This window comes from Chelonia mydas, chromosome 14, assembly GCF_015237465.2.
Source record: "Chelonia mydas isolate rCheMyd1 chromosome 14, rCheMyd1.pri.v2, whole genome shotgun sequence".
In the NCBI taxonomy this organism is placed as follows: domain Eukaryota; kingdom Metazoa; phylum Chordata; order Testudines; family Cheloniidae; genus Chelonia; species Chelonia mydas.
The window spans coordinates 1,122,986-1,142,500 of NC_051254.2; the positions used below are offsets into that span (position 1 = coordinate 1,122,986).

Consider the following 19,515-nt stretch of genomic DNA (forward strand, 5'->3'; position numbering starts at 1 on the left):
GTGGATTGCATAGAAGAAACCCTGGAGAGGTCACTGCAGGCAAGTGGGCCCTCGGACTTCAGAGTTTCCATTCTCCTAGATTTCACAAGGGGATCTCGAGGTAGGTATTATGGGGTGTCCCTCCCCCTGCCCACTTCCCAGGCTCGTTTCAGCAAGCTAACTGGATTGGTCAGATGAGCTTGAAGGTCTGCGCTCTAAAAAATAGCTTATCGGACCCAAAGGTTTAAAACCTGCTCTCTTCTAAAACCAGCTCTGTTTTGCTATGAGCCACAAGTCATCAAAATACAGTAGCTTTGTATTCTCAGGTAACTTTCCAACATGGTAGTATTACTTCAGAAAATAAATGATGGGAACGTTAAAATAGCTGAGCCAAATCCTGCCCTCAGTTACACCCAAGCAACCCCACCAACTCCAGTTCCTGTGTCAGTGGAATTTGCTCCACCCCCAGCCCTCTTTTCTGCTCCTTCACCTTGTAAAGGAGGGTTGGAGTTGGCAGAAGTGGTGGTGGTGTAAATCCTCACTCCAGTTGAGTTAGTGTTACATGCAGCCAGGTGAAGAAGCATGAGTGTGACCATCATGCTAAATAGTTTATAAATCCCACTCACCAGTGGCCTTGGAATGCTGGTTACATCATAATAACATTAATATAAAATGCAAATAAATCCTCTCTTAAAACAAGAAACCCTCTCAAAATGTCAAGCAAATAAAGCAACAGATCCTAGGGAAGGCAGCTTCCAGCTTGGGGGAGGGGGATCTGTTTTGCCCTCTTGTTGGGGTCCTGGCTGGCAGATTTGGTGGTGTGATAGAAAAGTGGCTCCATGTATAACTATTCCCATCTGTGTCTCAGGCAGAAAGAACTCTCGAACCATGTTACTTCCACTGCTGAGAAGGTTTCCAGAGCAAGTCCGTGTATCCCTCTTCCACACTCCAAATCTGCGTGGGCTTCTCAAATGCTTAATCCCTGAGCGTTTCAACGAAACCATCGGGCTGCAGCACATCAAGGTTTACCTCTTTGATGATAACGTGATCCTGACTGGGTGAGTTCTGCCTCTGTCCATCCTTATAAGTATTCTGTGCCCCATTTGGGAGAGGGGGTGTGCCTGTTTTCCTGACTAGGGTTACAGAGAGAGATCCAGTCAGGGGTGTGGTAAAGAAGCAGCACTGTTAGATCTGAGAATGCACATTATTGGTCTTGAGACACATGCTGACAGCATTGTTTTCATTTGGAACCTGCTCACGCCTTAGTGAGCACTACGGTGTTGCAACTGTCACAGGATTCAGAGGGAAATTTTTTGCTTTTGTGGATCTCTTCCACATTAGCTGCACAGAGTTAGGGAGCTGCATTGTAAGCTGTTTGGGACGGTCATCTTGTTCTGTGTTTGTACAGTGCCTAGCACAATGGTGTCCAGGTCCATGAATAGGGCTCCTAGGTGCTAGGATAATACAAAAAATAAATATCACTCTTGTCGGGGAATGTTCTTTAAAAAGTGAAATCAGGGCATTTTGTATTGTAATTCTGCAGCTGTATCTAGGCCTGTGCAATGAGATATGTGATGAGGACCATGTGGTTGTACTCTTTATCCTGGCATTCTTACCCTCCTCTCCTCCGCCAGTGCAAACTTGAGTGACTCGTACTTCACCAATCGGCAGGACCGCTATGTGTTCCTACAGGACTCTCGCGAGATTGCAGATTTCTTCACTGAACTAGTGGATGCAATTGGAGAAGTGTCGCTGCACTTACAGCCAGATGATACCGTCCAGATGATGGAGGGGATGGTGCATCCTTACCAAGGTATGATAGTCCTCTGACCTTAATATGAGGGTGATGTGGCCCAGATGAAGGAGGGAATAACAATGGGAAGGGATGGGTGGGGGTGGGTCTGACTCCAATACTTTATGGATCACTGAGGGCTTGATGTTGGTCAGCTGGGTGTGGGGAATCCCCTTCCATCCCACTTGTTGCAAAACCAAGATTACTAGGAATTGCCAGACTGGATCTGCCCAGAGGTCTGTCTAGTCCAGTATCTTGTCTCTGACAGCGGCCAATACTAGCTGCTTCAGAGGAAGACGCAAGGAACCGCAGAAGTCAATTATAGAATAACCAGCCCGTAGGGTGCATTTCTTCCTAACCCCACTAGTTAGTAATTGATTTAGGCCCTGAAGCAAGACGGACTGTATCCTTTCCAAGATTCTTAGCTATATTAATATAGTTCCCTATAAATATCTTGAGGGCGTGTATGACTCCAGTCTGTTTTCAGTGAATAGTATTTTGCAATCAGATGTGTTCCTGGCTTTCAGATAAGTGCCCAATTGGAAGGAGGCAGGGACCCTATGGTGGAGGAATGGGCAGATGGTGTAGGGGGAGGAGAATATTTCAGATGACATGTGGTACTCTGGTAACAGGGTGTGTGTGTGTGTGGGTAAAGCTTATGCTGTGGGAAGTTATTGCACAGTGCATTGTCCAGAGCATTGGACCCCTGTGTCTTAGGGAAGCAGTACTAAACATAAGTCAGTGTCCAGTACAAGGCACACAGGGCTGTTGCCATCTTCCAAGTGGAAGCCTAGTTCAAGAACTGCCAACTAGCAAAGCTGCTTCCTGGCAGCAGGGTGTCTGAAATGTCAGTAACATTCCGATGTGGTGCTTCCAAAGCTAAATGTAATAGAATAGATGGATCCAGTGAGCAATGACAACCCTCCAGCAGACTCATTTTGTGTGGGATAATCCTGGAGGCAAACATGCCTGATACAGAACCAAGCCCTTCTTGGGTTTTAGCTGGGAGCTTCTTTTTGGCAGGTAGCATGCAAATATTTGTCTGCTGTGTCTAATCAGATAAATGGTCTTTTCCAAGTGTAAAAGAGCAGCGTCTAGGCAACTAGTCAGTGGGGTGTTAGACCTGTGAATGATAAACACACTAAGAGGCCTAACACCCCACTGACTAGTTGTCTAGACACAGCTCTTTTACACTTGGAAACCTTGCTTCCAATGGGGATAGATTACTTTAGTGCTTGAGCTAGTTTGATTCAGTCCTTTCTAGTTGTTTGGAGCAAGTATACACCCTCTGGGCCCTGCCAACCTTCATCAGCTTGCTTTACAGGTTGGTCCCTGCTAGGAGTCTGGGACTAATTTTTAAGCCCAAGAGAGAAGCCTAAGCATTCTTCAGTGGGTAGTTAGTGTTAAATGGCTATATTAAATGTAGTGTGTAGCTCCCAGAATGGTGGTAGCAAAGGGTGCTTTCAGCTCATCCTGCCCACTATGACGTAGAAGATGGGCCAAACCTACCAAAGGAGGATCAAAAGGAAATGTCTCTCTTGAACGAAGAATGCACGTCTCCTTACTTTGTAGCTCCCTGTTATCTTCCAGACTTGCTTGAGAGGCCAACTGTTAGTGCTTATTGTTGCTGTTCCTAAACTGGGCAGCAGGGGTCACTGAAAGTGACCTAAGGGTCACCCTCCCCTTGAGAGAGGAACAGTCCATGTCAGCAGCTGTTTAATGTTTCTTCCCCAGCCCATGGGGATCTGGGAACTGCTCTTCTGCTTAGGGGCATGTTGTTCTGTAGCACTACAGGGTGGAGAATATCAGACGTGGGGAACTGAGTGAAATCAAAGGGAGGAGACGCTCTGAGTTGAGCCACGTTGAAGTACTGTAGGCAGGCCTTCATCCATACGACATGATGTGGTTGTGTCTCTGGGTGTGTGTGTGTGTGTAATGGGTGACAGTGCTGTCTGGTGGGGATGTAGAGGGCGCTCTTGCATTTCATGTAAATTTGCTGAGTCAAATCACTGGCTCTAGGTAATGGGATTCAGCAGGAGAGGAAGGTGGAACAAACGTGTCTCCTTCACAAACCCACAATTCAAATTGCAAATTGAGATTCATAGATACACCATAGGCTTGTTGCGGCTGCACATGTGTGTTTTCCCAGTTCTAGTCCCAGCAGAAGAGACTGGAGATCCCTTTGTTATAAAGTACAGTAGAAAGTTGCTGTGATCCTTTGGCTGGAGCAAATTTCAGTCCCTAAGAAAAGTCCCAGTCTGATTCAGAAGGGATTGTTCTGCTCTGCAGTGAAGTTGTGGGTGGTGTATCAGGTCTGTATCTGGCACAAACAGGATTCTGCACTGCACTCTTGGTAAACAGCACTTTACAGGCACTCAAATACCACAGTGAGGGGTGCAGTGTAAGAACCCGAGCAGAATAGGGTGGCATCAATTGAGTACTGCCCTGTGGGGCCAGATGGGGCTAGTGTCTGCAGCTTGCAAGCGACAGAGAACCTTTTGTACAAAAGTAAATGAGTGGCTCTTAGTTCCCTCTGGCATTTGCCTAAAATCCCCATCTGGAAATTCTGGTGGCACTTGATTCCTGAGGTTTTTTTCCAGAAGGTCCCCCACTAAACTACCTATGCAAATAGATAGACTGTGCAAATATAGGTTGCCTTTGGAACATTCCAGTCCTCTTCAGAGGACAGCTGTGGTGCATAGCTTTCAAGGACAACCATTCTGCCCCAGCCCTGCTCGTAGCCTTTTCATTTCCCACTGAGCATGAAGCTGCTGCCCATGTTCAGGCCTTCCTTCTATGAAGGCTGACTACTACTCCCTCTGTCGTGTGCTGCCCTAGCTGTGCTAATGTCCACATTTCTGTCTTGGAGAGGCAGCAGATTATGCAGTCTCCATGGGGATGATCTCTTTGGGTTGCTTCCACTGTGGTCCTTCTGCGTGTAGTTTCCCTACTACATAGCTCTGTATCAGTGATACTCAGACCTCAGTGGTTGAGGAGCCAAACTAGAAAACAACATTACCCAAAAGAGCCACAGGAGTGTGAATTCATTGCTTCCTTTACCGTAGAGCCATGTAGTCATATTTAAACAGCATGCCAGGGAACTAGTTAGATTTTATATTACATATATTATTCTCACAGCAAAGTGACTGACCAAGCATTATTATTTTATCAATGACAATTGGTTAATAACATAGTAAAAGCCTCCTGATTGGTTAATAACTTAGATTGGTTAATAATGAAAGCACACCGTGATTTCGTATCATGGGCTGCAAAGAACTGCAGGAGACCCATTAAAGAGCCACTGGCAGCTCGCGAGCCTCAGCCTGAGTGTCACAGCTCTATATCTTCTGTTAGTCATTCCTTGTTTTCACTCAGGAGACAAGACGACATATTGTGAAGTGGCAAATAGGAGAGTAATGGAAGTGATCAACGCTGCCAGGACACGACAAGAACTCCACACGCAGACTTTTCATGGGAGGAGATCAGAAGGAGATCCGTTATTGCCCCAGCAAAACCCTGATGCAGGAGGGGACCAAAAAACAGAACCGGACACCTGGATTTATCCACTAATTCAAATGAAACCCTTTGGGATTCAAATAGACGAGATAGTGACAGAGACGTTGCTGACAGAGGCAGAGCGAGGTGCCAGAATACACCTCACCACTGGTTACTTCAACCTCACGCAAGCCTACATGGATCTCGTTCTGAGCACCAGAGCAGAGTATCAGATTCTGCTGGCCTCACCGGAGGTGAATGGGTTCTTTGGTGCCAAAGGGGTGGCAGGTGCCATTCCTGCTGCCTATGTTTACATTGAGCATCAGTTTTACAGCGAGGTGTGCTGCCTTGGCCAGCAAGACAGGGTCCAACTGCGGGAGTACTACAGGAACGGATGGACTTTCCATGCTAAAGGTGAGACAGCCTGTCCTTAGGAGGCCTTCTGTAGAGAGATTGAAGGTTAGCATAGATACAGAGCATCAGGCCAGTGAGAGGCTGGGTGCGTGCTTCGTCCAGTTCTAAGCCATATATCCCTGTCAAACATACTAGGTCCAAAAGATGCATAAATCTGGATGGTTCAGGGGACTGAAGATGGAAATTGGTCTCTCATCTCTAGGATTCTGGTTCAGGTCCGGTCCAGTCCCAAGTCAGTAGTGACTAGAAGCAATTATTATTTAACAGTTCTTAATTATTGGCACTTTGAGTAGAAGTCAAGGATGGACTGAGCTCCCCGCTCCTCTGAGCTGGCCTCTTCATAGAAGTTTAGGGTAGAGGAATCATAGTGTAGGGAAATCATGCACTGTATTAAATTACAAAATTACTTTACCTCTCACAGACATGTGGGTGGGGGGGAAGAGAGTGGTTCAGACTACACTTGGTGGGGGGGAAGAGGCATCTGGTTCTGCTCATGATAGTGGTAGCAGTTCTGATTCATAGTTTCTCAGTTTCCTGTTGCATTGATCTAACCCATTTACAGAACAGGAAGTGATGCAATTAGTCCTGTTGTAAGGATGTGAAAGGGATTGGAGTGCAGGAAATTGGCAGGATCTTCAGTGTAAACAGGAGCCACAGTGACCCAGCAGTGACTCCAATGTTCTGGGGTATCTAGGGGATGCATCCCTGACCATCTTTACAAACCTAACGGAGGGCTGGAGGTATATAGGAGCATTTCCCTCTGTTGTACAAGAGAGTTCACCACACAGAGAACAGCATGGCAGAATATGTAGAGATGAGTAGGCAAATACATATGTGACACTTAAAGGAAGTCCCTGAGAGAATGCTTCCAGAGGGCCCCTGCGAGGAGTCATGTGCCAACCCATGTGGCCACAGTAGTTTCTGAGCAGTAGTTGGTAGTTGCGGGCATGGCCAATTCCCCCAAGTCCAACACTGCTCAGATTGGGGCATAAATTCCCCACTTCAGTTCCTCTGTAGTCTCCTGCCAGAGCAGTGAGACCCATACTTACCTGCTCTCCAAGTAGTTATACGTACGCAGTTGTAAATTGTTTGTGATTCATGAATAGTTTTCGTAGTTGAGTGTTGGTAGGAAGTCTGTTTAATTGTTGTGTGCTTTCGTACGTAGGACTGCTGTGTGTGGAGTTGAGCTCACCACTTTGCAAACAGCTTTTCCGTCTCTCTAGGTTGTTATACAGCTCTATCCCATAGCATCTGACCTTCTCACAAATATTCATGACTTATCCTTGAAGCATCCCTGTGCTGTAGGAAAGTATTATACCCATCTTGCACATGGGAAATATAGGCCCAGAGAGATTAAGCCATGGTCACACAGGAAATCTTTGATATCCCTGCTATTCAAGTCCTTGCTTTCACTCAGCTCTGCTGATGGCCTTCAACCCCAATGCACAGCACCCGCTGCTATTCCAGTCGTCGTCAAGTGAAGCTGGCAGTTTTGCCAGGTCATGTGGTGGGACACCCTCCCCTCGAGACAACTACAGGGTCACTGCATGCAAGATCTCATCTGGTGTTAATGTTTGTTTCCAGAGTCAGCTTTGCACTCTGCTGAGGGGCCTGCTAATCATCTGCAGCATAAATCCAATTAGAACAGAGGAACGGTGCGGCTAGTCCCTTGAGCCAGTGCTTTTGGAGAATGTCTGCCTGTCTGAAGACACTGGCTGTTAATGATTGTGGGAATGGCACTATCTACCCCGGTTCCTGCAGGGCTGCTCGGAAGAGGGTTCAGAGGTGGTGGAAGAGGAAGCTGCTGACTAAGGCCTTCCCTTGACTAACAAATGTGTGTTTTTCCACATCTGTGCTATCAGTGGTGGGAGCATTAGTGAAGGCAGCTGCAGACCTTTTTACCAGCATGTCCTCTAACCTGTGTATGCAATACCTATGCCACAGCTTACATTGCTTGTAATACCTGTACAGGAGAATGCTTACAGATGGGCCTAGAGCAGATGCATCCGTTCGGAAGAACCTGAGCCTGCTTGCCTGGGAAGTGGTGGGTGTTTTGGTTTCCAGGAATTACATGCTCAGGTGTCTATAGAATACTCATGCTGCTGGACAATAAGTCTGCAAGTGGGATTCCCCAGGGCAGACATAGAGTGAGCTAGGAAGGAGTGCATTGCTTTTCCAATGTTCCTGGGGAGCAGTTCTTTACCACATGGGATTTGTCTTTTTAGAGAAAAGCCAAAGCCTTTCCATGCACCTTAGAGGTCGATTTGTTATGTTGTCATGTGCAGGAGCAAAGGAGTCTTACTGAGCTTCAGCAGGACCAGTGCTGGGGAAGATGTAAACCTGAAGAAACGTGGTGTGTCAGCCATTTAGATCTTGTTTTCCCTTCTGAGTGCTAGAGGGCCCGTCTGCAGTCCCCATTTCTGGTATAGTTCGCCCTTTGGCTGACGTGTGATTCACCTGACTTGTTCTTCTGTGACCCCCGGCAGCAGAATGATGCTCAGGACTGCAAATGGGCTGAAAGGGGGGAAGCAGGAGGGGACCTCAGAGACAGAGTTTGAAATAATCAAGCATAGAGTTTGGGTCTTGGAACAGGGTGTGGGATCAACCCCAATTCTCCCTGCTTCTCAGCAGCAGCTGTGCATCTTGCTTCCTTTGTCAGGCCTTTAATCTCTCATAGGACCTGGCTCTTCTATGCTATCGTGTTTTGGCCATGCAAGCCCTGGTTAAACACTTGGGGTCCGTACAGACAATGCCGCACAAGCTTTCCCACTGCTGTTGTGGTTGAACTTGTCCCGAGTACGGCTAAGTGCTCTTACATCTTGCACAGTTGCAGCGCCAGTGTGCATGGAAAATGTCAGTTTTGTACCTAAGGAGATTTCCATGGCCCGTGTCTGAGAGCAAACACACAGTGGTGGCAGTTCCTGACCTGGTGAGATGAGGAGCTGTTGTCTCCTGCTCCAGTGTCAGGAGATCGGGTGCCAGGTGGGTGTCCTTTGGGACCCAGATGAAGATGCTTTATTGCCACTGAATGAGGATTCGGAAACTCTGCCTTTCCCCTCCTGGAAAAGTGAGTCATTGTGTGAGCAAACTCCTCCTGGCACAGTCACAAAGCCAAGGCCACAACAAGGGCTGCAGGGTTCCCTCCCTTGGCTACATGAGAGAGGGAGGTGACTATATTCTCCCCTTAGTCACTACCCCAGCTTGGCAGGTGGGTTCCTGACATCACTTTCTTGCCCCAACCCCAGCTCTAGATCCGTTATGTGCTGTTACCAGACCAGCCCTATCTGGGAATCTGCTCTAGTAAATCAAAAATGATTGTGGGAAGTGCTGAATCTCTGCATAGTTCATGTGTTTCTTTGTGGATTTCAGGGGCTCCCTGTGTGGACAGTGTCCAGAAATTCCTACCGGGCCCAGTGGGTGTGGTAGGCATGGGGAGAAGCCTCTCATTGGGCTGTGGTATGGGCAGCTGCCATTCTTGAACTGGAAGGTGTAACTGAAAGTGGCATGGGGGAGGCTGCTGGCTTTGTGGTGCTGTGGGGGTGGGGAGTATGTTACAGGAACAGGCGGTGAATCGGCAGCCTCTTACTCAAGGCATTCTTGGAAGTGCTCTTGGTCTGAATTAGGAAACCTGCGTCTATTCAGGGACTAGGTGGTTTTTAAGCGATAGCTCCTCTGCTGTGTTCTTTGTGTGACTTGTGGGCTGGGAAAATGCATCTGTTGTTAGGGACACGCCCAGGACTTGCTTGCTCTCCACTAAGCGGGGCACATGCAGCTCCCTTAATTCAGCTTCTGTCCAGCAAGTGGCCTTTCAGGCTTCCTTCAGCCATAGCTTACTAGCACCTCTGGGTGTTCTTCCGCCCTCCATCTTACAAATGCTGTGATGTGCCCGAGACGCTCTCGGGGCACTTCAGCTACCAGTCCTGGGCTTGTGAGCTACTTCCCTGGTTGCATGACACCAGACCCTAATTCCATTTATATCTGGCAGGGGGTGGGTTTCCCTGGGGATTTAGGGTATGTTTCTCTTGTGACTAGAGTTGGGAGAATGAAGAGGAGCTCTCCAGTATCTTTGTTTGGGAGCTGGGAGTCCCAGGAAATTGGATTGTGCTGTGCTATAAATAGGAGCAGTTTGAATTTACCCTCTGGTGGTGATCAAGGGAACGAGTGGGTATGATCATTTGTATCTACCCTATGGGTAACAATCTTGTTGGAATTCACTGGACAGAGCCAGCCAATGCCATTGTTCAGAGTTTTCATGATGCCATCTCTTGCAGACTCTGCCCTCAGGACTGGGTAATGTAACTTACCAGCTCTCAGTCCAAGAGGTTTTTAGAGGTAACCTCGGAGGGCGGGGGGGAAATTGAGCTTGTGCCCCGCTATGGTATGGTTTTTTCCTTGCTGGGTGGAGAAGATCTGAAAGCCATTATAAGCTGCAGAGAAAAGGCAAGGATTTCTGCACATGCGCACCAATTCCATTCAAAGTTTGTGGAGAACTCAAATGAAAAAGTTACAGAACTTCCCAACCACAACACCCAGGGAAAAGTCTGAGAGGTAAAAGTGTTCTTGCTAAAGATGAGGATATTCTTTGCCAGGGTGCCTGCTGGTTACTTAAAGAAACACAAAGACTTAGAGAAATTGGAGGGATGTTGTTCAAACCCTTTCATAACATCTGACACCAGTGAGCTGGTTACCATAGTGCACGATGTTACCTTTAGATAGTAGTGCACTGAGCCAGTTTCCCTTGCACTCACAAGCTGTCTGCAATTGAGAGATGTGATAAGGGAGCTGCTCACTCCCACCTGTAGTAAGGAGAAACTGAGATGTAAAAATAACACAGGGGTGAGGTCCAGAATGGCACTTAGGCCTGTTGCTGCCAGTGGAGTGGGCCTGTGGCTCCACGCAGGGAGGAACAGCCCATAGCGCAGAATATCACAGCATTCGTGCAATGCTGCATAGTCCTCTGTTTCAAGAGGGCAGATCTGTTAGAAGGTGGGAGGGGCAGCATTAAGGATGACTGTTTTGTTGATGGACAGACTTGGGGGTTGCATGTTGCTGTGCAGATGTGGTCTCTCTAGGGGAGCATTGAAATAGCCATGTTTCCAGAATATTTGTCTGTGTTGTGGGGGGGAAATGGAAACTGAGTCAGGATTGCTGTGCAGATCTCCAGGGCCCAGGGGATCAAGAACTCTCTTTCCAGTCACTGAGGAGAATGCTGCAGACACATTTCTCCAAGGTATTTCCTGTGTGGCCTTTCTTTACTGGGTACTAGCCATTTGGGGTTATGTTTGGAGTCTTCACTGTTAGAGCTGCTGTGTACAGTTTATTAGGCTTTAAAAATGACAGTGGTTACCCTTGGGAGTGTCACTGATGAGATCCACCCCAGAGTGCCAAAGCCACTTTGTCCCTCAGAGCACACAAAGTCACAAGTGTAGAGAGCCAGAGCCAGGTGTAGCAGAGGGCTCTACAGGGCTGTGCCGGGCTCCACAAGGCATGCTAAGCTGTTTATAAGGAAGCATCTCTGTTTCCTGAGAGCTTGCTTTGTGTCATGACCACTTGCCATTCCTGTAAATCTAATAAAGCATTTCAAAATAAATGAAAAACATTAAATAAGAGCAAGTGTTGGAGGCTACCATGGTCACTTCTTTTGTCTGCCATATTTCCTTTCCCACTCTTTTCCTGCAGGCCTCTGGCTGTACCTGGCAGGAAGCAGTCTGCCCTGCCTGACTCTGATTGGCTCTCCTAATTTTGGGTACAGGTCGGTTCATCGGGACCTGGAAGCTCAGGTTGCAATAGTGACAGAAAATCGTGACCTGCAGCAGCAGCTTCATCAGGTTGGTGGCAAATGTGAGGAGGTTTCATAGGGTGGGGGAGTGTTGGTGAGATGATTGCGTTAAAATCTTCAACTACTATAATTTCAAACCTTCTCTAGCATAGGAGAACTTGAGGAACTGCCAGTTAAGTGTCTGTTGGTGAGCTGTTGGCTACAAGTGCCCACTTCTGGGAACTAGAGGCCATAATGAGAGTGGACAGCTGAATTGGGCCCTGGAGGCTAACCAAACACAGATGAGCCATTCAGAGTAAAGTTCCTTATTCTCATATATATACGCTGCACATTCATGCCTTTCCTCCATGGTTTGGGCATCTGAGCTTGCAGAAATGGAATTCAGGTTCCCTGAGTTGCTGACCTTTCACCTGTAAAGTGCTTTGGATCTTAATTGCTTTTATCAATCTACTTGCAACCAAAAGTGTGTCTAACCCCATGTAAATATTTATATAAACCCCACCCTGGCTGCCTTCTGATGACTTCCTTTTTCACAGGATTTGGGGGTGGGAGAAGGGAAGGGGATCTGCACTCAGCATCTCCTTAACAGTAAGAGAATTTCTGTCCTCCTCCCAGGAAGAAGTGTGGTCCTGTTTTTAATCCTGACCGTATGCTCTTTTTCAGTGGTTTAAAGACCAGTGTTCCAGCTTAGCGTATAGTCTCCCCTTGTCATAGTGGCTGTAAAGGGGTGGGCAGCTTGGGTTGTTTGGTATCTTCTTGTCTTCTCTATTAAATTGTTTTCTCCAACTGTCCTGCTTTTCAATCTAGTCCTGGAATTGGCATCACCCCTGAGTAATTCCTGTGATACCAAAGTGTTCAGCAGTGAAGCAAATTGGATCAGTGCATATGTTTCATTTGAAGCTTTGCAAAACTCATACTGGATAAAACTCAGGCCTGGCATAAGAAGGCTCAGCCTCCATAAAAATTGATGGGAATTGCATCTCTTACCCCAGAGCTGAATTTGGCCCACTGAGTCAGCCTCATATCTAATCCAGCAGGGTTCTCTGTGTCTTACTGGAAGAGTCACATGAATGTTTCACTTTATTTGGCCTGTATTTGTTTTTATCTGTAATGAGAAAAATCCATGGAAATATTTTTGTAATGAAGGGATTGTGTAAAGCTGTGAGTGATGACTGCAGTGACCCAACAAAGCATTTTAGCTAAGTGCATATGGCTGAATCTCCCCACTATACTAGAAATGACCTGGAATTTGACCACCTGTTTCACTGCTGTTTGTGATCTTTGTGTGGAGACCGTACTGTGCCGAGATGAAATCTAACAGAGCCTCTAAGGAATCAGTCTCTCATTTCCTCCTTCCATTGTACTGGTTGGTTGGAATAAGTGTTGGAGACATTGTGCTGTTTTGTGAACTATATGCAAAGCTCTAATGAAGACTTCATTTCCAGATCTATGAACAATTGAGGGGTTTGGTCCTTCCAGTATTGTGAACCCCAGCATTAAAAAAACATGAGAACCTAAACTGTATTTAAAATATCTTTGCCTTCTCTTCTTTGAGCCTTTAAGGTTCATGTTTTCATGCTTTTCTTCACAACCAAGAGGGTAGAAACTTTATTTTTTTTAAACTAAAGCTGAGATTTTGCCAATTCCAAGGTGCAGCTTTAAGAGAAACAAATATTGTGATCTGGCCATACTGTTCTTCATTTGTGAAACTCCTGTCCAGTGTGAATCATTTCTCTATCATCTGCCCTGGTGTGATGTGGGGAGGCCCAGTTAATTGCATTATGGGAGATAAATCATGTGTCTCACATACGGTAACTAAGATCTTGTAGTCCTATCTGTACGTAGGGCTAACAGAAAAAGCACAATCCCTGGGGCTGCATAGTACTATATTACAGATTTTGATGGGGTGTCTGAGTCCCTTCTCTTCCTTACAAGTGGCTGTGCCAGTCCTGACCTGCCTTTTTTACTCTCCTGCAGCATGGGATCGCTCCTGGTTCTGACACCCCTGCAATGGGGGAAAAGCAGCAGGCTTCGTTCTGTTTTTATTTGGAAGCTTTGTCACTTTTAGTTTGTGTCCTTTGCTGCTGTTCAAATAACAAATTAGACAAATATTCTCCTGTTAGTACAGGGGCTGGTGATGCAAATGCCTGAAAAATGTACACTCCTCAAACGACTGACCTTCGGGTACCAGTAGGATGGGGGCTGCTGTGGAACTCAGTACAACTACCCAGTCCTTTCATTACTGCAGTCCTATAAATTGTATGGTTTGAGATGCTTCCAGTGCAGATTCCTCTAGTCTGAAGGAAATTGGTGATACATTTTAATAACCACTCAACACCTGTATTGTAATCAGGGCTTTGGAGCTGTGCTCTGGCTCCACTCCAGCTCCAGGCAAAAACTCTGGCTGCTGCAGTGAGTGAACCAAAGTAAATAATATTTTGTTACAAGTTTTGAGTCTCAGTACAAATAACTGAACTGAAACTAGACTATTGGTATTAAGTGATTGGCACCCTGCCTCTAACGGAGTGTTTTTAGTGGGATTTGCAACACTCTTCGTTTCTAAAAACAGGCTCATTACTGCCGGAATCTTTTACGTTCAGCCCTTTGTGTTTATTTCCCATAATTTGTGGTTCCTTTCCTGATGTGTCAAAATTCAGAGTGCTTACGGGCTCCATCACAGGGAAAGATTTCTGTAATCTGTGGAGTAGAAATTGAGGTATTTTGCTACATCTGACAAATGTCCTGGTTCTTGTTTGCATGTAGAGTAAAACCAGAAACCTTGCTAGTTTTGCAGAAAGAGCCACTTCTGCCTTTGATCAAACCACTGCTTTTCATGTGCTATGTGAAATGTGTATTGTAACAGAGATGGTTCACTTCCTCTTCCAGTTGTATTGTTTATACTTTAAAGGCACTTACGCATTTCTGGTAATTTAATTGAAATCATGACTGCATATTCATTTGAAAACACAACACTGGAGCTGTGTCTAGGATGAGTTCTGCAAACCAGTCTCTTGAGATTAACGTCAGGTTTCCTTTTCAGGCAGTTACAGCTAGGGGTTTGACTTGTGTTATTCCTATAACTGCAGTTTAGTTAAGTAATTAGGAATAGCTGTAGGGCCTGATCCCACAAAGCCACCCACCTTGGGCCCTTTGAGTTCAAATGTTCGGGTTCTGAGAACGTTTCTCCAGAATAAGATGTGAATGTGGCTCTTCAGAATGCAGCTGTCAAGCCTCAGAAGGCTGCTGCAACAGGCACACCTCAGGGACAGGTGCCATGTGACATTCCCCATGCTTACAGCTGAGTGGCTGGGCTACTTGTCTACAATTTACATCACATGGAGGGGCAGGCTGGGTTCTTTGCCCCTGATGTGTGTTCAGACCTGTGAGAGAAGGGTGACATGCCCCTCTGGCCAGGCAAAATCTGTGACTGTAGATGCACCAAATCTGGCTAGGGTGGTGGATGATGTGAGGGAGCGATGCTGAAACTGGCTTTCGGGATTTTGTCTTGTAGGAGCAGGAGCAGCTTTATCTCAAGTCAGGCGTTGTGTCGTTGTCTACATTTGAACAGCCAACCCGCTACGTAAAACTGTGGGTGAAGCTGGTAACGCCTCTGATTAAGAACTTCTTTTGAAAGGAGAGAGGATCCTCCTCTGGGTGAGTCTGAAGTTGTTTTGCTCCAGGAAGAACTAAAGCTGCAGGAAACAATACTGAGTTGATTGCACTTATTAATGCAGCCCTGTCCTTTATAAGGAGGAAGAATCAGCCCAATGCTTCCCTTGCATGGGGAAGGTTTTCAGTGCAGTGTGAAGCTCTTTCCTGAGTGCCTATATTCAATTTCCATTTGAATGGGTTATGTCTCCAATGCATGTCGTAGTCTAGCAGTAACTAAGGTTCCTTTTCAGGAACGGGGAGGGAGGAGTCCAAGTTATCCCCATGCATTGATAAGACTTTCTCTTCTGAAATGTATCTCTTGCCATGGGGACTCAGCCTAGGGTCAGGCCTAGATTTTACCCTGGCCAGCCAATGGGAGACATTGTGGGAAAATCTCAGCCGCTCTATGATCTCCTGCCTGAGTTGGGATTAAAGAGGGGGAAAAGTCAGCATAACCTCTGGCTTTTGCTTTGTAAGGATGAGGTCTCATCTAAAATGCCTTTATCACATGAATGTTGGCTGACACAAGGCCATTTGCTGTCTTTCCTCCTATGGCAGTGGACTCACCCCAGTTAATCCCCTAGACTTGGTGAAAATGCCAACTCAGACTTTAACTATCACCAATTTTCATTCCCAAGAGCCTTAGTGTTGGAGCATGTGCATGTGTTTTCTGGTCCTTTACCTTCACTCAACTCTCAGGTTCTGGTTGCTGTGGGTAAGTGCCAGCCACCTGCCACATCAGGGTAACTGGTTCTAAACTTCCTCTGTATCCAGGGATTAAAGAACCAGCACTACTGAGGCCTCATAAATGGCCAGGTCAGCCCTGGACCACAAGCAGCCTGGTAGTTGCCTATTGCCATAAGCATTCCTTCACAGCTCTCCTCTCTTGGCTAAAGTCAGTGTCGATACTTGAAATAGAAGATGCTAAAGCGCTGGGGTTTTATCATTTTGTCTTCAGGTAGTTGAGCGCTGCTAGCAGATGTGAAATAGGAAACTACTCCATACGAAAGGGAGAGAGTGGTTGGGTTCTTCTGGGTGGTCAGCCCCTAACTATCAGTGCTGAGCAGAGGTTCCCTGGCTGCCTGGCCAGGCTAATAACAGTTGCAGTAGGGTTCTGGAGGCAATGGCAGTGGCATGAAGGCAAACCAAAATCCTATATGCTCCAAACAGCTACACCATGGGAGCTTGCTCCTGCTCCTGCTCCTGCCACAGTGGTTCCCCTCAGGGGTAAAAGGGGAGTTAGCTTTTATAGTCCCTGCAGACAGTACCAGCCATTAGGGGCCTCCTATCCACTGGTGACAGGCCTGAGAACACAAACCGCTTGCCACTCCTAGTGCTTTGAAGAGCACCATTTGTCACCTTTCTTCTGTGTCATTTCTTACGAGTCTTGTCTAAAAACAACTCTGGCTGTATTTCAAAGGGTGGCTGTAGTGTGTGGTCTTGTCTGACACAACTTCACTTCTGGGAGCACAGGGACAGATAGCCATCACATCCTAGAAACAGAAGGACATGTGCTTCCTGACTGACTTCCCACCCAGCTAGCAAAATGGGTAGTAAACAGGGAGCATGGCCAGAGTGTATTCTTTATGCAGCCCTTTGGTGCAGGTGCTGGAAGGCTTAATAGCAGATGCTTAACAGTTGATCAGGGTGACCTGTGTGCACCTTTCCACTGTTGGGAAGTACAGGATAGCACGGAGGCTGTGTAGAGCGGTAGCTAAGGCACTGGACAGTGACCGTATCTGGGCTCTCTTCCTGTCTCTGTTTCTCCTCCCCCTTTGTCTGGTCTATTTACTTTAGAAGCTCTTTGGGGAAGGGACTGGAACTACAGCGCATGGCCCAGTAGGGCCCTGCCCACAGGTGAGCACTCACGCAAAACAGAGACCTGAACAGGCATTGAGTTCTGAGGAATCCAGATGGCCACGCTTTAACGGGGCTGTGTAGTCACGGCACCAGTGCTGGGAGCACTGTAAAAAAAAAAAAAAAAAAAAAAAAACCCTCCACGAGAGGTGTAGCTACCCATGCTGGGGCACTGTCTACACTGCCACTTTACAGTGCTCAGGGGCATGTTTTTTCACACCCCATGAGTGAGAAAGTTTCAGTGCTGTAAAGTGGCAGTGTAGACAAGGCCTTTACTTTGGCTTCCTTCTTTTCAGTGCTGGCACGTAGGGTGTGTCTACACTACCAAGTTTTGTTGATAAAACTTACGTTGACACAACAAAAATCGCCAAAGGGTGTTCACACTTGCTCCCTCTGTCGACAGATTGTGTCCCACATGTGGGACACGATCATCATTGACAGGGTGAGCAATGCACTGTGGGTATGTATCCCACAGTGCAGTGTTGTGGGAAGGAAGAGCTGAGCGCTCCCGCAGCCGAGAGTAGCATCATGAGTAACTCTGTGAGCTCTCTGTGCTGAGGAATGGCAAAGCCGCACAGCAGTCTGCCTGCTGCTGTGTCCCTAGTGCAGGGTAGAACAGGAGCATTCTGATGATTTGCTCTGCGTTTGTTCCCCAAAGGGAGCAGCGCACAGATACTTCCCGGAGCTTTGAAAGGGGAGGGGCACATGCCTGCAGGGCAACAGAGCGATCAGGGCGGGCATTGTGGGATACTGGCAGAAGCCAGTTCGGTCGACAAAACAATCACCAGTGTCTACGCTGGCTCTTTGTGGACAATAAAGGGAGGGGGAAAAGACAAACGTCTCTCATAGGCGTGGAAGTTTTTTGTGACAAAAGGCCAATTGTAGTGTGTACACTCTTGCTGTTTTGTCGCCAAAAGGCAGATTTTGGGGACAAAACTTGCCAGTGTAGACAAGCCCTTAGTGCTTTATTGTAACCTGCCTTGTGGAGTAACCCATACTGGCACCGCTCTGATGTGTATTGTGACACCAATCCACAGTTGGCCAATTGTTTTATCCACCCAGGCACTAACACCATCATTTCATGTTTTATTGTCTTTCCACTGAATGCATCCGATGAAGTGAGCTGTAGCTCACGAAAGCTCATGCTCAAATAAATGTGTTAGTCTCTAAGGTGTCACAAGTCCTCCTTTTCTTTTTGCGAATACAGACTAACACGGCTGCTACTCTGAAACCTGTCTTTTTATTGTCACTTTGTTAAAATACTTCGGGGCAGACAAAAAGTTGGGTGGTGTTTCTGACTAATGGGATTAGTACTACTTTGGCGTGTGGAACAAGTGCTTTGTTTAGGCAGTAAAAGTTTAAGCCTGTAAGAGCAAAGCAACAGCAGCAAGAATCCACTTAGCTGACTTCTCCTTTGTCTTCAGATTGAAGGTCCAGACATAGGTGGGGCCTCGCATGCGTGTCTTGTAGACAGGGCACTCGTAGATGTTCTTGGTGTCCATACGGTCCACAGGGATGGCTCTGATGAAGATGACTGGCATTGAGGGCGTTAACTCCTTCAGTCGAGCATCTGTGATGACACCACTAGGAATGTCCCACCGAGCACCTGCAATGTTATGGCTCAGTCAGAAGGTGTTCTATTTGCTGTATCGGTGGGGTGGGGGAAGAGTTGTCCTAGAAGCATGGTTAAGGGTCAGCTGGAGGACCAAAGGGCAGTACTGAAGTAGCCTGGGCTTAGTCACCCCTGGCACGTAATTGGCATTTCAGAGTGACTAACAATATTACTAGGGATAAGATCTCTAACCACAATGGTCAATTCTGTCCTTACTCCCCCACTCCAGTGTCCATGTTAGGGGGGACTGCACAGCTTGGGGAAGAATGATAAATACGGAAACTCTCCCATGTAGTCTGCTGGGCATGGACCTCAGCTTGACAGTACAGTGATCCTGCCACTGGCCTCATCCCTCTGTGTTTATTAGCTGTAAGGGACCTCAAACTAAAGCTGAGACATTCTCACCTAGACTTCCTGGGTCCAGTCATATATACATAATGTAACTGTGACCCAAGTAACATCAACTGTCTCTGCTCTGAGCTTCAAGTGTTGCTGTATTAATTTCCAAAATAAATAAATACTTACGGTCACTGTTTGTCTGTTAATGAGGGCTGCCCTCTGCTGGCATGTTTCTGACAATGATGCACAATAAAGGCAGCTGCTACCCAAACTGAACCTGGCTGCTCTGTGAATGGATGCTGTTTATTGCAATATAAATGAGCTGACTATAGTTCACACTATGCTCCTGCTGTGCTGACAAGCATCAGTTATTCCTTGACTACTGCTCAGGGAAGACTAATTGCTACTTAGTACAGTAATGAGTGCGTAAGCAGGTAACTATCTATCTGTAAAAAGAAAAGGAGGACTTTTGGCACCTTAGAGACTAACAAATTTATTTGAGCGTAAGCTTTCGTGAGCTACAGCTCACTTCATCGGATGCATACAGTGGGGAGATAGCTCACGAAAGCTTATGCTCAAATAAATGTGTTAGTCTCT

At 46.8% G+C, this 19,515-nt stretch overlaps 2 protein-coding genes across 19 annotated transcripts in view; one reads left to right on the plus strand and one right to left on the minus strand.

The window, feature by feature from the left end:
- Nucleotides 1–19,515, plus strand: part of PGS1 (phosphatidylglycerophosphate synthase 1) — a 47,525-nt gene that overhangs the window by 11,604 nt on the left and 16,406 nt on the right. For 7 of the 18 annotated variants that reach the window (XR_005227572.1, XR_006285852.1, XR_006285851.1 and 4 more), the window contains exons 4-9: nucleotides 1–100; nucleotides 848–1,037; nucleotides 1,614–1,792; nucleotides 5,147–5,680; nucleotides 11,360–11,508; nucleotides 14,971–15,113. Coding sequence is in view for 10 of the 18 variants with exons in the window: in XM_037913842.1 (XP_037769770.1) it covers nucleotides 1–100; nucleotides 848–1,037; nucleotides 1,614–1,792; nucleotides 5,147–5,680; nucleotides 11,360–11,508; nucleotides 14,971–15,090 (1,272 nt within the window). In the remaining 8 variants the exon portion in view is untranslated. The other 11 variants (XR_005227576.1, XR_006285855.1, XR_006285854.1 and 8 more) reach the window with 8 other exon arrangements.
- DNAH17 (dynein axonemal heavy chain 17) overlaps nucleotides 18,326–19,515 on the minus strand; it is a 98,705-nt gene continuing 97,515 nt past the window's right edge. Inside the window, exon 80 of the mRNA XM_037913873.2 lies at nucleotides 18,326–18,573. Within this exon, the coding sequence (XP_037769801.1) occupies nucleotides 18,326–18,573 (248 nt within the window). The remainder of the gene's footprint in view (nucleotides 18,574–19,515) is intronic.